The following is an 18138-nucleotide window of genomic DNA, read 5'->3' on the forward strand; positions in this document are numbered from 1 at the left end:
ACTTTATAATTTATTTTGTGACCTTCTGACTAAATGTAGTAACTTGATCTGACCAGCCATTCCAACATTGCTCTTTATAGGTTTTGCTCTATGTTTAGTACTATCCCAAACAGTGTTAACATGGCTTGGTCAATGGATCTGTAACTTGAATTCAATTAGAGTTGTGAATGTTGCTGAGGCTGATCCATAGCAATCCTGTCTGAGTTTACATTGAGGCATGGTACTGTACTGGGTAACCCGGGTGGAGTGTAATGAAAGTGGGTGGAGTGGCAGCTTTAGTCAGCAAACTCCAGACATGTTACGTGAATGCTGGTTTGGTTTTGCTGCAGAAGAAAAACTGCAGCTATGGAGCGACTCTTTCCTGCCCCTGGGTGGAGATATGTTCTGCACCCAGGCCTGATTATTGTCACTAAAAAACAGAGGGTAATATTGTAGTGAACCTAATATTAACAAATAATTGTCTTGTTAATGTGTCCTAACTGGGAAATTGCTGTTTGTTGAATATTTCTCTATTTCTTTGTAAAGTATAAATAAAATGCAGTTAAACTTAAAATATAAGCTATATTTAATTATTGCTATTTGTTTTATAGATACAGTACAGACTTTTAACGACAGTGAGAACAGTCACTTCATCTACAAGAATGTTGAAGACAATAATATAATTAATGCTGAAGCAGCAGAAATCTCTGGGTACAATATTGAAATGAAGGAATCTCATGATTCTTGGGACTCCCATATCGGGAAGAGAGACTCTCCATCAGAAGTGTCACTTACAAAGGAATCATTAGTGACTGGCTTATATGAATGGGAAGATGAGAATGAGGATACCCGAAGAGGAGAATATATGTTGGGTTTTGATGATGAACCACTTTCAGAGATAAAAAACAAGGATGAATATCTGGTTAAAGAAGATATGGAAAGTCCAAAGGAAACCATTAGCGAAGAACTGATGCAAACTGTTCTCAGGCCAAGTAATTGTCGGACATACTGTAGATCCAACAAAACAAAATCACAGGGGACAACAAATTTTGATAAGCTACTGGATGGCACTCTTCAACCTTTAGCCAAAGCAAACAGTGATTCAAATACTGATGGTGTGAACCCAGTGAAAAAAGTTGCTTTAAGTAGTGGGACCAGTTTTAGAGGGACTGGAAGGACTAGAGACTACACTGTTCTCCATCCATCATGTTTGTCGGTTTGTAATGTTACTATACAAGACACTATGGATCGTATTGATGAGTATGCCACATCTACACCTACTGATTTGGGAGAAGCAGGGCGTCTGAGAAAGAAAGCCGACATGGCAACAACCAAGACAACAACTAGATTTCGACCTAGCAATACCAAATCCAAAAAAGATGTCAAATTAGAATTCTTTGGGTTTGATGACAATGATGAAGGAGGGGGTGGTGAAGGCGGCTCTAGAACATCTGGAAGCTCAAATTACAAAATTAAATACTTTGGTTTTGATGACTTGAGTGAAAGTGAAGATGACGATGAAGAGCGGCCGTTAGAAAGAAAAGTCAATAAAAAACGAAACCGGGCAGCTCCATCCTCTTCACTTCAGTCCATTTCTGATGGAAGTGAGAACTATTCACAAGACAGTCAGTCAAGCACTAACCCAGGTAACATTAATTTGTTGCACTTGTTTCACAATTTAATAGCTTGATAGTTAATAATAATTTGGTTCATTAAGCCAAGAGTGGAAATCTGAATGTTTCTCTTTCTCTCCCCCCCCCCCTTTCTGGCCCCCACATTTTGCATGTCAGCTTCAGGGCTTCTGACCTGGTTAATTCAAAGCAGTTTTCTGTTGCAGTTGAATTGAGAAACTGTGGCTTTATCTTTGTGTAGTCAACAGGGTCTGATCTTGTTTCACAGAAATTCCAGTGAAGTCTCATCAAAATATTAGGAAATTGATGTGATTTTTATTGTAGTATGTGTTAGGCTGTCTTTGAAAACAACAACAAATAATTGAACTTAGTGATGGCATTGTGCCTTTCTGATAAAATCAAGTTACTCATCTTTATTTTTGGTATGGATTGGTAAATATGCAGACTGAAGATCTGAATAATCAAGACCTCTTTCCTTTATTTACATATACTTTTAAACATTCAAGGTGGTGAGTTACATTAATTTTGAGTGTGTGGAAGTATATGAGGTTATAAATCTTCAGGCACCCAGACCTAAGATAGAAAGCTGATGAAGATCACCTCCTCCAGTAATTGTTTGATAACTGTAGTCCTGTGAAATAAATGGAAGCAGTTGCTGTAGTTTCATTCATTGACTACAGAGTCTCCCAAAACTAAACTGGGCCATTGGAGTACAACACATGAAATGCTTGATCAGCAAGGCAGACAAGATAAACTGGTTAATCATTGTAGTGATGGTCGCTTTAGCCAAAACAAACATGAATTAATCACAGAGTAGAAGAGAATTGAGGAGAGTGACAGATTATGAACCAGCTACTTCAAAGATGACTGCGTTTCCTGTAAACATTTCAAAATGAAGTCTTCTATCTCTTATTGGTTCTCCAGCATAGTCTAAAAATATCAAGGCTAGAATGGATCTCCTCTCAACAGATAACACTCATATCTTCCTTACTCTGCCATGTTAAACATTGCAGCAATTTGTTGAATTGAAGATTGCTTGCATGATGTTCCTTTGCCATAGATAGGTGATTGGATTCTGTCAAAGAGAAAGTGAACTCTGTTCTTATTTGGGTAGCTAAAGGATAATATTTGTAAAGTCCTCACTTATTTGTATGCCCCTCTTCCGAAAAAGCAGGTCTCAAGTGTCTCCCCGCAAAAACCAGTCCCAAAATATTCACCTCTCTTTTTCTTGGAGGTGGTGGTTCATGCTTATAAAGCCAAAATACTCCCTGTTCCTTTTCAGTGAAACTCCATATAAAAGCAGATTTTATTTATAAAAGATAATGATATGAGTGCTGTTATTCTTGGAAGGAAGTAATAATTCACACAGTAGTCAACTAGAGGATTTAAATATTCCTGAAAGTGCTTTAAAGTGGTGAACTTGCTAACAGAATTTTGTGTCTTAATGGTCAAGTAGGTGGGTTGCTGTTGAGTCTAACTGAACTGTCAAATGAGATGGCCATGAAGTAAAGTATAGTGTTGTGTAAGTGGGAGCCTCCATTTTCAGAGGTATTACCAGGTTGCTTGATAGCAATGGCAGGAATGAGGCCCTTTGCTTTCCACTATTGTACGTGTCAATCTTTCTTCTTAGGTAGGTGGTGCCTTGCAACTTATCTCAGATTGTTCCTTCTCACTGTTCTTCCATTTAAGCCACATAGATTATATACAGTCATACCTTGGAAGTTGAATAGAATCCATTTCAGAAGTCCATTCAACTTCCAAAACGTTTGAAAACCAAATCATGGCCTCTGATTGGCTGCAGGAAACTCATGCAGTCAATCAGAAGCCCCGTCGGTTGTTCAGGTTCCAAAAGAACGTTCACAAACCAGAACAATCACTTCCAGGTTTGCGGCATTTGGGAGCCAAAACGTCAGAGTTCCAGAGTGTTTGGGATCCAAGGTACGACTACCGTATTTTTTGCACCATAGGGCGCACCGGACCGTAGGGCGCACCCAGTTTTTAGGGGGGGGGGAAATCAAGGAAAATATATTTCCCCCCCCCAGCCCCAAAGAGCAGCATACAGGCTGCACACAACCTCTCCCTGCCAGAGGGGTTGCGCGCAGCTATGGAAGCAGGCAAGGCAGCGAATGGGATGGATCCTGCTCGCTGCTTTGGCTTCCCCTTTAGCCCCGTGCAGCCTCTCCCTCCCGGGAGAAGCTGCGTGGTGCTAAAGAATCTATAGCCCCATGCAGCCTCTCCTTGCGGAGGGGTTGCGCGCAGCTATGGAAGAAGGCAAGGCAGCGAGCGGGATGGATCTCGCTCCCTGCTTTGGCTTCCCCTTTAGCCCCGTGCAGCCTCTCCTTGCCGGAGGGGTTGCGCATGGCTATGGCAGAAGCCTGCATTCGCTTCATAGGACGCACACACATTTCCCCTCAATTTTTGGAGGGGAAAAACTGCGTCCAATAGAGCGAAAAATACGGTAATTTCTTTCAAGCTTCATGTTACTGTAGGCATCTTTCAGCAGGAACACACAGATCACACAAGCAGCCACAGAATTGCTACAGAATTTATTGTATTTGATGTGGTGAGAAATGTCCCACTTGTGACCTGGAGTGGTGCTCTGTAAATCTTCTGTAAAAGAATGGTGGCTTTCAGAAGACTACCATATTTGTAACTTGCAACAAATTCAGTTTTTCTTACTGTTCTAATTAATGTGCTTTAATTTGACCAATGCACAGCCAGCCACTTTGACAAACCCAGGATCGAGGCTGGCCTGACTGACTGCTTGTGTTTGCACATGAGTATCTTTTTAACCCCCGCCTTCCAAGCAACAGTGCCCTGCACCTGGAAAAGCCCACTTGCAAGTTCTAGCCCCTCCAGAGCAACATGTAGTAAAATATGAAGGGTTACCATCGAAGGGATTTTTGCCCATTAGCACCACCCCCAAATGCAAACCTTCTGCTTGGCCCAGAGGAACAGTCCCCCCCCCCCCGAGGTTGTTAAATGTCAACCCTGTGCTAAACATTTGATCCCTAAATGTTAAGTTAGTTTTCTAGCTAAAGATTTAAGTTATTGCAGATTTAAGTTAATGCATGATTCGTGAATCTGCCAAAGAATCTGCGTTGGTGCGGATGTTAAAAAGGAATGATGGAATTAAAGAGGTGGATAACTTGGAGAGAACACAATGAAATGGGATTCATTGTTGGTTTGTATGTGAAAGTGTAGCTTTAAAACCATGACCATGAATAGAGTAATGTTTAGTAGGCACATCAAAATAGCTGAACACCCAAGAGCCTGGCTCACTTGTACATGTTCATGACTGCAGTATCAAATAATGACTTCCATGCTTTTGGATGGGACTACGCAGATAAAAAGCTCTTCCAGATTGTCCCCAATGTAATAATAATTTATTGAACTGGTTTTAATACCTGAAATGGGAGCAATTAATTTCACTACGGGAGGTTTTTCAGCAGGCCTCTGAGTTTATTTTCTTTCTGTTGTGTGTAGTTTAATTATAACTATTATATGATGATCCTATCTTTCTCCTGTTATTAATCCAATTGTTTTATGAACTAGTAAGTTGTTGCAAGCCTGTTTGGTTTACATGTCTTTCTAAGACAATTGTAATATCTGGTTTACGTTGCTTTCCCTAACCACAGAAAAAAAGGGCCAATGAGACTTCCCTATCTCTAGATCAGGGCAGTCCAACTTTTCATACCGAGTGGACTGCAAGAGTACTTTGACATGAAACCTGCAGGCTGTGTTGTCATGCAGTGAAGGGGTGGGTGGGAGGGAATGCATTTGATGCTCCTGCTGCCTTCCCAAAGCTGGGTAAGTGAGGTGCCAGGCTGAGTTTTTGGAAGGAGGCGCAAGGCTCTAAAGGGAGGGTGGTGGTGCTTTTCATAGTGCACTGAGCTTTGGAGTAGGTAGTAGTGGTTAGACTTGCTGCTTCTGTCTGTTTTCAAAGTGCAGCGCAATATTAGACCCCTTCCCTGCGTTGTCTGGCACAGGACTTGGTGGAGCTGAAGGTGTTAACAAATCAGGACTTGGCTAATAAGACTTGCAGAAACCTGTTTCTATATGATGTGATTGTGACAGGACTATGTAATGTAATGTTGTGCTGTGTGTTCTTGATGAGTTGATAACTTGATTTCAGCTTTCATGTTCATGGGATTATTCTTAAGCTATGCTTTATTTAACATAGAATGTGCATTTGAAACTGTGATTCCTTCCACAATAGAGTGATTTGTGGTAAATCCCTACAGCCCCGCCTGTTTTTCTTTGGGAGGGGGAAATTTTATATATTCAACTAGAGTTTTCATCTGAATTCCACTGTTCCCTTTTTAAAATGTAGACTATCCTCCTCTGATGTTTATGTCAAAAGGAGAAGGCTGCTGAGAGACTTTTCCTCCTAATGTAATACTAATGTCTCAACAAATGAAACTGATCTGTGGAAAATGTAACTTGAAAAAAGAGACATTGCACATACTTTTGTAAACCAAGAAATCTTTAATAAAAATATGTTTGTTTTTTAAAAGGAGTAGGCTGCACGTTCTGTAACAGATCACACACACATTTTTGTGATAAACAAACAAATGGCAGTTTTGCTGCAAAGTACTGTTTGTTAATTCCCTCCCAGTATGCAGTACCCAGTTCTCAGTGTGTTTGAACGTTTCACCCTAGATGAAGGAAACCTCCCCGATACAAACTTGAAAAATTACAACTCCTTGTCTTACTCTTATCCTGGCAGAGCTATTGGAGTTTCCAGAAGATGCATCCAGTGTTCCTGAAAGCAATAAGAAATCCATAAATCCACAAGGTGATAAGTCTAAGGAAAACACACGGAAGATATTTAGTGGACCAAAGAGGGTAAGTAGTACCAATGAAATTAGACTGTCATGGTTTTAGTAGTACTTTTGTTTAAGAGACAGTCCCAGAACCTAGTAGTTCATAATGCATGTTTCCAAGAACGAATGCATATATGGAAATATAATAGGATGAAAAACCCATCTGGATTTTATAGCATGCTAGTATCCTGCTGGTTGCTCCTCAGGTCCTTTACTTCCTGTATTTCTCATATATCTTGATAGATAACAATTTGCAACAGGCACCCACCATTTGTTCACCAGAGGTGAATGTTACTGGGCTCTCTGTGTGCTGCTTGTTGTCCTGTTCACCAGATATCCTCAGGGGCTCTCATTTGAACTGTGGGTTGGTGAACGTAAGAAGTGCTGTTTTGAAGAGAGACTTTATTTTTTCTGTACTCCAGCTCAAATGAGAGAAGATTGCATATCCGTCTCAAAACCTCCCCAGCTCTCTGGAATATGGAGAGGGAGGCCATTGATTGTGGCAATTGATTGTGGCAACAAATAATGGCTTGCTAATAAACAGACTCAAGAGTTGTAGGTCCATGACTAGTGAACTAAAATGCAGATTCCTTTAGGAGATGAATAATGTGAAATATTTGTTTATTCCACACCCCCATGACTATGTTAACTGATAGAAAATCTTGAATTTGAGACAAATATATACACCTTCTAAGGCTTAGTTTTGCACATAATGTCATGATGATGAGTTCTGTTCTGATGTTCTTAGAATTTAAGGGAGTAAAGCACTGTCATGTCAGTGTTAATGTTCAAAACTCCCGTGAAATGTTTTGTGGAAGACAAAACATGATGTAAAACAAATCTCATAGAGGATTTGAAATGGGTGTTCTTATAAATAGCTGGTTAGGTTCTAAATGAATATTCCAACTGTTTTGTTTTGCAGTCACCAACAAAAGCTGTATACAATGCTAGACATTGGAACCAACCAGAATCTGAGACTCTTCCAACATCACAGGTGTTGAAAAATCCAAGTGTCCCTGTGAGTAAGGGAATCTTGTTTTCCCTCTGCCAACCCTCCCAGTGCTTAGAGATGATTCATCTACACCAGGAGAAGTAGCCTGAGAAATGGCTTAAAATTATAGTAGTATATATCAGGGCAGTGTTGCAGACACTGCTGGATATTAAGGTTAAAAAAAAACCTAGCATATTCCATGGTTGTGTCATGCCTTTAGTATGACAATGGTTATGAATTTAACCAGAAATAATAATGATATTTTAACTACCTTTTCTTAGATTGCAAAGAATACATTGTCCACTGACATTGGTTTCTTACATTTAGGCTTCTCTTTTGTATGTGGCTATGCAAGTTGAATCCAAACTCATTACTGCATGTTTACTTCTTAGCATATGGGATGGTTTATGTAATTTAAACTGAAATACAAATTGCTTCAACAAGTTATTTTTTGTGACAGCTAGCTGTAAATGTTTGCATCTATTACTTTATAATGCACTTAGAAATGTTATTGGCCCTCAGTCCACACAATTTTAAATCGGGGTTTTTATTGGTCAAAGACATCTCCAAATCATATAAATAACTGGAGGTGATAATTGTGCACAGAAAGTGTTTCCATTACACAGCCAAAAATGAAAGTACAAAATGATTTTGTTGGGGGAATAATATTTTGAATGATTCTATGGCTCAGCATGAGCATGGTTTCAGGGACATATAAGAGGGAGCAGTTAACAGCTGCCATTGTGTTTTAAAATATTTTTGGATTCGTGTATGTCTGCTTAGTTTTTTAAAGCTTAAATGTGGTTCCATTAGTCTGGATTCTTAAAGTAAATGGTAAGGATGTCACTATACTGTACTTCCATTTCAGTTGCCCCCTGGAGGCCCTTTAAAAAAATACCCTACGACATCTGAATTGTAATCATCTTGCACATACAGCATGTGTTCACTCATTTAATTTGCACTTTTGAAGCGTCTGAAAATCCCAGTGGATGAATGCAACAAATGCACATAATTTTCTGTTACCTATTTGGTGTTCATATAAGGCTTAAACATCTACTCATTCAAGTACTTTTCATTAATAGGTAAGGCTGTCTTCAAAGGAGGCAATTCATAAAGATGATGGAGTGTTCAAAGCTCCTGCACCACCTCCCAAAGTGATAAAAACTGTGACCATACCCACTGAACCCTATCAAGAGATAGTAACTGCCTTGAAATGTAGGAAAGAAGATAAAGAAGTAAGTGGAATATCTAAAACTTTCTTGTTTCGAAAGTAAACTTGGTGAAATATTTTTTTACCATTTATGATCCAAAGAACAATTGGCCAGGTGGAGAAACCTCCCTATTAAAAATAGATAACTTATCACTCTGAGCTGGCTGATGATTTCTGTTGCTGCCAGATAAAGTAGTCTTTTAAATGGGAGCTCTAAAACTAAAAACAAGTTTTATACATCTGCCTTCCAGTTATACACTGTTGTTCAACATGTGAAGCACTTCAATGATGTAGTAGAATTTGGAGAGAATCAAGAGTTCACCGATGATATTGAATACTTGTTAAGTGGACTGAAGTGCAATCAGCCCCTAAACACACGTTGCCTTAGGTAAGATATTTCTAATAATAGCATTTCCACATTTACCAAATAACATCTTTTCTTGTTAGGTGTATTGTGTTCATAAGCATTGTAGACTATTGCACCATTGGGAGGTGAAAGCAGAAATGTGCTAATAATATACACATAGCAATTTTGTTTCCTTCAGGAACGTCTTATGGAGAACCCATGTACTGGTGCAGTTGTGTAAAAAGTATTGCTAGTAAATTGGGCTGATGTTGAATGGAAGTCAATCTGTATAGCTTAAGTCATACTTGTTAAAAAGGAGAGCTATTTGTTCTCTGTGTTCTCAAGAGAATATAGTAGCCAGATTTTGACCTGACAATGCATTCACAGTAAATAGGTAAATGAAATAATTCCCGCTATTGTTCTGAAGTTGCATGGTGTGATTTTTATTCCCCTTACGGTTAATAAGGAATGTCTCATACTGTCTAAAGAAAGCATTGAATAGTTACTTGGGTAAACACACTGGTGAAAGGATGTTATTAATTGTTATTACCTAGTTCGCTTTTTCTTTCTGAGTAGTTATCGCAAAAGTATTTCGTTGATGCATTTTTCAACCCCTCTTTCATCTTCAGGGAGTGCTCAAGGAAACTTGCTGTAGTTTAAAATAAAACTAAAATATGACACTAAACTTACACAAATGCAACAGAAAAACACAAGATCAGAGCCATAGTTGGATTACATTTTAGGGTGGGTCAAACGTCCAGACGGTCACATAGATTAGATTAATAATTCATCAGTTGCTTTTAATAGGTTAATAATTAATCAATTGCATATGTAGCCAGTCAGTCTCACCCTTCTTTCCATGAAGAAATCTTGTTTCAAACTGGTGTTGTCTGCTACAGCAGAGCGAGACTGCTGATGGCAGGCACCCCTTCTCCAGCCTTAACCATTATCGTTAGCATGTTGATCCAGATACAGTAAATTCACCAGACAGCTGGCACTGAATCAGCTGGAAAGAGAAAGAGCTTGTGTCATCAGAATACCCCTATCAAAAAACATAATGGTATCTTTGCATAAGGTTGTACATGTATGCATACCTGATTGTTTCATGTAGCTTGATCTTTCTGAGGTAGTACAGGGTAAATAGAAAACGAATAGGAGATCTCTAAATGTTTGTGACTGTGTGCAGACATCTTGATTGGAGCTCTTCAGTCACTGAAGCTCTTCCTTCTGTAAACTAAGCATTGATCAATCCTCTTTGCTGGACTGTCCTTAACTAAGGGACCAGATTACAAGTGATTGACATGAGCTGTGATGGTGGCAGCTCTCTTGCTGGTTTGTGGCTTAGCCAGCTGATTGTAAACATTGACAACTTCCTGACTTCAGCTGCTTCCCACGGCATCACACAGCATAGTAGTAGCCATAGAGGGGAGATGGGGAAGGGGATCAGTGGAGCACTGGGGGGTTTCTTCCTCACTACATACACTTGCTAGGCACACTATGTCCACAGAGGAGCACCTTGAGTCAAATTGCTCACTGCTTCTGATTTTGCCATAGGCCTGCTGCACTGGGAGTGGGAAACATGTCTGACTGTCAGGCTATTTGTGCTACAGGCCTGCACTTTTGGGTAGTGCCCCATCGACAAAGTTTCCTCCACGCACTTTGGGTTTGCTTGACATGAAGCCAGAACGACATTGTCCTGTGGGGTGCACCTTGTCATTTGATTTGATTATGCTCCATTGTGACTGTAGGGGTTTTGCGGGCAGGCAACCTGGGCTCTCCATTGGTTGTTGAATTCTTTAAAATTCTCCGCTAGAGACTTGGAGAAACTTTAGTTCATAAGATTTTTTTGTTTTGTTTTTAGTGTTATCAGCCTGGCGACAAAGTGCGCCATGCCCAGTTTCCGAATGCATTTGAGAGCACATGGAATGGTAGCTATGGTCTTCAAAACACTGGATGACTCGCAGCATCACCACGTATGTAGAGTTGTGGTTGCAGATGTGAAATGGCACATCCATCACTTAAATACTCATACTGGTTTTAATTGTGTTTTTATTTCGTCTCTTGTGTATTATTTTATTGCAGTTTAAATTCTTCGGAATGCACTGAAATATAATCTCTATGAAATGAAAGAAGCGAAAGAAATACTATTTAAAAATAATGCAGCATCTAGTACTGTGCAGAAAAATCATTAAGTTTGTCTGCCAAGACCCTCAGCAATTTTAAAGTAGTCCTTGGGGACTACTTAACTGAGAGTTCAAAAAGCTTTTGCTTGGACATAGCCTTGCCCCTGACTTGCATAATGAAAGTCTGTGGGCTAACTGTAACTCCTTGGATCTTACATTCATGTTTAAATCTTACTAGATTTCTGCATTTTAACCAAATATTTAACCACTTTGTTTTCCTGTTTTTCCTTTCCATTGAAGAATTTATCACTTTGTACAGCAGCTTTAATGTATATCTTGAGCAGAGATCGCTTGAACATGGATCTAGATAGAGCCAGCTTAGATTTAATGATCCGGCTTCTGGAACTAGAACAAGACTCTTCTTCATCCAAGTTGCTCAATGAAAAAGACATGAACAAGATTAAGGAAAAAATCCGAAGACTCTGTGAAACTGTTCACAACAAACACCTTGATCTAGAAAATATAACGGTAGGTTGTGTGACTGTTAACCTAATTTTTCTCTAATGTGAAAATGGTACAGGTGTTATTGCTGTTTTTGTGGGTAGAAACAAGTTTAACTTTTAAAAGATGCTTTTAGAACAGTAGAGTGTAGGAAAGCCCTGGCACTTCTGAAATAACAGCAGTGATCCCTGCAGGTATTACTTAGTGTAGTCATGGCTTCTTTCTCTCACATCTTCTAAAAATTTTAACTAGGGCAGATGAAGAGTGTTGAACTCTTGAAAGATAAAACCCAAACACTTTTAAGTATTTAACAGTGCAGTTCATCTCATGGTTTTTTCTTCTTCATGGTAATAGGCAGACGGTATAGAACAAATAGATCTATTTAGCTAAGCCACTAAAATAGTGTATTTAATTGATTCTATAATTAAACACTAATGACTTTTCTGAATAATATTTCACTTGATAGAATGGGAGCTGAAAACAGTTATTTTTGTGATTCTGTGTGTATAAAAATGTCCACTTTTACTAGGGCTAAATGTGCTATCTGCTATGAAATCTTTACATGCTACTAGTATAAGAGGTGGGACGCGCGTTGCGCTGTGGGTAAAACCTCAGTGCCTAGGACTTGCTGATCGTAAGGTTGGCGGTTCGAATCCCCGCGGCGGGGTGAGCTCCCGTCGTTCGATCCCAGCTCCTGCCCACCTAGCAGTTCGAAAGCACCCCTAAGTGCAAGTAGATAAATAGGTACCGCTTTATAGCAGGAAGGTAAACGGTGTTTCCGTGTGCAGCGCTGGTGCTGGCTCGCCAGATGCAGCTTGTCACGCTGGCCATGTGACCCGGAAGTGTCTTTGGACAGTGCCGGCTCCCGGCCTCTTGAGCGAGATGAGCGCGCAACCCTAGAGTTGGTCACGACTGGCCCGTACGGGCAGGGGTACCTTTACCTTTACCTTAGTATAAGAGGTTGCAGGGTGGAGTTTTCCTGTTCAGCACCATTCCTTTTAAAGGATTCCTTTTTCCTCCCCCCACAAAAAAAACACAGCCAGACAACTCTGAATTCTGTGGCTGTTGAGCAGGAGAAGTTATCAATTGGACTGTGTTGGGGGATTTTCCCCACCTTAAGGTTTTCTTCTTAAAACATTTTGTATTTCTGCAAACTTTGCCTGTTTGAGTGAGACCCTGTCAGCATCTGACACCTGTGCTCTGAGACCTTCACTGCTTGCCAGTTTGCTGCTGAGCCAAATTCAGTGTGTCGCTATTAGTACATAAAGCCCTTTACAACTTGGGACCAGTTTACCTGGAAGATCGCCTCACCCCATATATCCCCACTTGACCACTTCAGGCTGTGGAACTGGCACTGTTACAGCTGCTGCATAGAACCCCTTTTAGCGTGGCAGCTGTTGTACGTTGGAACTCCCTGCCTATTGATATTGGGCAGGCACATTTACTGTACAGTAAGCCCACAACCTCCATGCATTTAACTTGTGTGCATTCAGGTTTATGCATGAGGCAAAAAAAAGGGATGGTGGGGGGGACGGTTCTAGGGGAAATGGCTGGCAATCCCACCCATCATTGAACCCAGTGTGTTTGGACTATACATAGTTTTGGCTTTAGGTGTAATCCCTGGAACATAATCCCTATGTAAATTGCAGGCTTACTGTACTTTTTCTGGTGCCCGATAACACATTTTTGTTTAGGCAAGCTTACCCAGACATGTAGAATGTTGATACGTGTTTTAGTCTATGTTTAGTTTATCTTGGGTTTTTATTCTTTAAATGTTTTAATTAGTTGTTTATAAGCTTTTTGTGGATTATTTTAAATGTTTTATTCTTTTTGTTAACAACTTGGCAAATAGAGGGATTGATGCCTACACAATCTTCTCGCTTAGGGACTATATTTGTCACCTATCCAAAGCCACCATTTCTTACATCCGATCTTCTTCATGCGGGTTTTGATGCCATTTTATTTGAGATGCATAAAGCTACACTAAAATTATCAGTTTGGTTTCATACTACCTCTTACATTTTGAGACTTGCCCCCAATCTGCAGTACAGTGATCCATTGGCTCAATCATTGTATGACTAGGTAAAGAAATACAATGGTGCAATTTGATTTTGCATATGAATTCATTTATTTTGCGAGTAGTAAAAGAGTTGGAAGGGAGTAAGATATGGTGATAGTGCAGCAACATTTTGCTAAGATACAATAATAATCTATAAACACACGGAGCAGTAAAATATTTTGGTGGTTAATTAACCTGCACTTTCAAACTTATAATACATAATCATGTAATCGAGATTCAAGTGACAGTGTTAATGGAAGAAGTACCTGATAGAGTGCTGCTTTTAATTTATAAACCATTTTTTCTCTGTGTGTTTTCTAGACAGGGCATTTGGCAATGGAAACATTGCTCTCTCTCACTTCAAAACGGGCAGGAGACTGGTTTAAAGAAGAGTTGCGACTTCTTGGTGGTCTTGATCACATTGTAGATAAAGGTATGCACATAGCTCGAGTGAGAATTAAAGTATATATCTTTTATTATTAGAAGGTAGTTTATATTACTCGTGTGGTAGAATGAAAGGACTGTGTATTAGAATACATGCAAATAGTGAAATTTTCTGATGCGCTGGATAGATGAGCCCATGGAATGCTATGAATTTCCAAAACCCTTTTCTTGTAGTGTATGTACTTAAACTTAGCTATTGCAGTAGTAAAATAATATATACAACTGTAGTGATATGACCTCAGTTTCAACTTTTGCCCAATAAAAAGGTATACTCAACAAGATCATGAAAGAACTGTCCCCAATAGAGAACAAAGAAATAAAATTCCTAAGTTGCCCTATTAATTTATCCCATCAGTAACTTAAATAGAGATCTTAATCATAGTTAATTCTGTGAGAGGCTCCCCCCCCCCCATTGCAGCAGAGGCCTGTTGGTACTCCTTGCTGAATGAGCCTAGTAGTTGTGGAGTGCTCAGTTCCCTAGTTAAATTTTAACATTGCAAGCCATCCCAATGATGACCTTGGGAATAAGAGTTTGTCTTGATAATGCGTACCTTTTGGAGCAAAGAAATGGTTTGTGGCCAGAGCTACACATGGATAGGAAGGGATCAGCTGTCCTCATCGAAGTGAATCTTATTTTACAAGAAGCAATAGCCTACGTAGCTCTCGCTTTTCCCTGCCAGAGGTTATATGGAGAGTTCTGGCTATGTGTATCAGCTGCCACAGGATTGAAACCTTGTATCTGAAGTTGTGGGTATCACTTGATCCCCACTGACCTGAGGCACACCTGGGTTGGGAAGTTGTAGTGGACTTTTCTTGGAAGTATGCCCGGGCCTTGTAGGACAGGGTACGGACTGGATTCTCTTGACATCCATGACAGTCATGTCACTGTGTGTTTTGCTACTTGACTTTCATGCACATCTGACATGAGGGCTGTTGGGCAAGTGTCATGATCACTTGGTGTTGATTGAGTTACAAGACTTGTGGTGTGGTTTTGCCAAATCCTTGAGACAGTCAGGATTGCATCTTAAAATCTTTTAAATGATAGCAAATGGTTATCTGTATTCTGTGTACATTTTACAATTTGATAGCTTAGGCTACCCAGGCATATAACTCTATGGTTGCGTTCACATGTAACACTAAACCACTTAGTGTTGTTGGTTTTTTGTTGTTGTAGTTATTACAGCTAAACAGTATATGTATCACACTAGATAAACCAACCAGTCATGGTTTGGTGCTATGCAGATTAGCCTGAACATGCCCTAGAAAAGGGTTGGCTTTCATGTTCCCCACCTCCCCTCTTCCTTCCCTCTTACTGCCATATGGAGGACTTCAGCACAGTTTAATTTCAATTTTACAGAACCCTGGCTTAACATTAACTTCACTTTCCGACCAGGGGTCCTGGTTTAAAACAACCGTAGGTAACTCATAACAAGCCAACGAATAAGTTATGAAATCTTTTTTAAACCACAACCCCTGGTTTGAAAGTGAAGTTAATTCTGGATTTTGAATGAGTGAAGCTAAAGTCTTCTGATGCCCTCTTCCTAACTTGGTAGGAAAAGGTTTGTACAGGCCCATTCACTTAGGGCTAAACTCTGATTTAGCATGAAGTGTGAATATGGTCATATACGTGCATGACATACATGTATTTTTAAATTGGCCTCTTTGTGTTTTGTGTGTGTGTGTGAGAGAGAGACACAAGTTGGCTTAAAGTATATTGATAAAACATAATTAGAGTATTAGGGTATTTCATCACATATATGCAATTTTGGAAAGTAAAAAATACTTCCTTTAACAGTTTAGTAACAACATAAACTCTTTGTTTCTTAGTTAAAGAATGTGTGGATCACTTAAGCAGCGATGAAAATGAAGAGAAATTGGTTGCTTCATTATGGGGAGCAGAACGATGTTTACGGGTCTTAGAAAGCGTAAGTATTTAACTTTGTAAAGAGTGATTTATTTTTAATGGTCCAGAACCAGGGGTGAGGAAAGTCAGAACCATGGGTTCTAGCCATAGAGCTTCTTACTATTTATGTGCCGTTTGTGTTAATTAGCTACTACACTGCTTTGGGTTTGCCCTGGTTTAAGCTTGATGGGCCATATTCAGATTGGGCATTCTGAATCTAATTATAAAAAACTAGCTCACTTCAGCAAATGCCTAACTGGTAGCGCTTTCCTAAATGGTATTGAGGTGAAAGATGTTGCTGACAAGGTGTGTTTGTGGGAGAGAGAGGGAGGGAGGGGAGAATTTCTTTGTTCCCTTTTTCTATTCTGTTTTTTGGTTCCTTGGGGGAGAGAAATTGAGACCTGCATCCACATTGGAGGGGAGCTTGTATGTACCTGTTTGTGTGTGTAGACTAACACACATGTATATTTGACAGTATTTATGTTTGTGAACACAAGGTGCTTTGTCTCTTTCAGGATTTCCCAAATTTGGGACACCAGCTGTTTTTGCACTACAATTCCCATCATCCCTGACCACTAGTCCCACTAGCTAGGGATTACAGGAGTTGTAGTTCAGATACAGCTGGAGACCCAATTTTGAGAAACCCTGGTCCATTTGTATATTAGCATGTCTGTGTGTGTATTATCATGAGAGATATTATTCGTTCACTTCCTGTTAATGGTGGGACGGTGACTCTAGAATTCCTTACCAAGCCCAAAGTAAAAATGTGGCGCTGGCTCTATATGTTAATGAGGCTCTTAGCTAACAATATACTATTTGTAACACCTCCACCTGCCCAGTCAGCTCTAAGTGGGGGTAGTGTTGAAATGGCCAGGCTTGGAGAAGTTAAACTAGCTGAGGGTTTGGTTAGTTGGCCTTGTAAGCTTCCCTGAGTTTGTTCTGTTTAGCTTGAGGACTCCCTAGCTTTTTGCTTTAGGCTGGAGATCTCCCAGCTCAAACCTATTCCCTTAGCCCAGGCTGTTGGGCGACGTCAAGTGTTCTAGAAAATCCAGGTTTCTATAAATTAAGTTAATGGTGCTTGCTTAGCACAAAGCAGAATGTTAAATTGCAGCATTCTAGAAGCTTGAGAGATCTGTTAAAAGCATAGTGTTCTTACAGAAGGTGAAAGGAGCTTAACTCGCACATCAAAGGATGATACCTGTATGATATTTTCTTTTCTTTTTTAGGTAACAGTTCATAATCCAGAAAATCAGAGTTACTTGATAGCATATAAGGATTCGCAGCTCATTGTCTCTTCAGCTAAGTAAGTTCTAATGAATGCTTTTTAAAATACAGTATGGTATACTTCTTTAAAGGTTTATGTTGTTAGGTTATGTATTAACACTGCGATCTTGGTGATAGCTTTCCTCAGCATGTGTGTGTGTATTGCAGCTTAGTATTTTCAAATGAGGGGGAAAGCGAGTTAGATCGTTTCCTGCTTCCGCTTACTGATATGCTTTTTTCTACCTGCTGGAAGTAACTTCTGTTGCTAATTATGTTTTGTATGATAAAGTTTTGCAATCAAAATCACTTCAGATTGTGAAATGTTTCCATACAAACATTATACACCCCCCCCACATTATCTTTATACGTGCTTCTCAATTTGGGGGAACTTCTTTTTCTTTCAACAACTTCCCTATGGAACTCACAGGATTGGGGGGGGGGTGACATAAGTAGTGCTTTCAGAAATTCTGGTCAGCACTCAAGCGGAGTAAAAATATTGACAGGAAGATTTATATGTAGTTTATGGGTTCCAGAGAGGGAAATTTGTTGACATAAACCCTGTATACATTTACTTACGTTTGAATCATAGCAATTAAAGAGAATTACATGGCCATATACAGTGATGCATGTTTTCTGTGCAAGCCTCTAGAGTGCATAGTATGGGGGAGAAGCTTAATCTGTTGCCATAATTGAATGAAGACACAAACCTGGAATTAGCATTGTGTTTACAAGAGTTAGCTTTACATGACTTCATCTCTCTATCAAATATGTCACGAACGTTAAAAATTCCTATTGCAAGTTTGTTTGTTTGTTTAATAAACTGCCCTATACCTGGAGATCTCAGGGTGGTTTAGAGAAAAGA

General features: G+C 39.7%; 1 protein-coding gene across 4 annotated transcripts in view; it reads left to right on the forward strand.

Annotated features, from left to right (window-relative positions):
• The window catches only part of WAPL (WAPL cohesin release factor), a 56277-nt gene that overhangs the window by 27970 nt on the left and 10169 nt on the right, over positions 1-18138 (forward strand). For all 4 annotated transcript variants that reach the window (XM_081861119.1, XM_081861120.1, XM_081861121.1 and 1 more), the window contains exons 3-12: positions 591-1625; positions 6340-6458; positions 7359-7454; positions 8510-8662; positions 8889-9025; positions 10845-10956; positions 11407-11634; positions 13988-14099; positions 15938-16035; positions 17240-17316. In XM_081861119.1, coding sequence (XP_081717245.1) covers positions 591-1625; positions 6340-6458; positions 7359-7454; positions 8510-8662; positions 8889-9025; positions 10845-10956; positions 11407-11634; positions 13988-14099; positions 15938-16035; positions 17240-17316 — 2167 coding nt within the window. The remainder of the gene's footprint in view (positions 1-590; positions 1626-6339; positions 6459-7358; positions 7455-8509; positions 8663-8888; positions 9026-10844; positions 10957-11406; positions 11635-13987; positions 14100-15937; positions 16036-17239; positions 17317-18138) is intronic.

This window comes from Podarcis erhardii (genome assembly GCF_964252035.2).
Source record: "Podarcis erhardii genome assembly, chromosome: 5".
Lineage (NCBI taxonomy): Eukaryota > Metazoa > Chordata > Lepidosauria > Squamata > Lacertidae > Podarcis > Podarcis erhardii.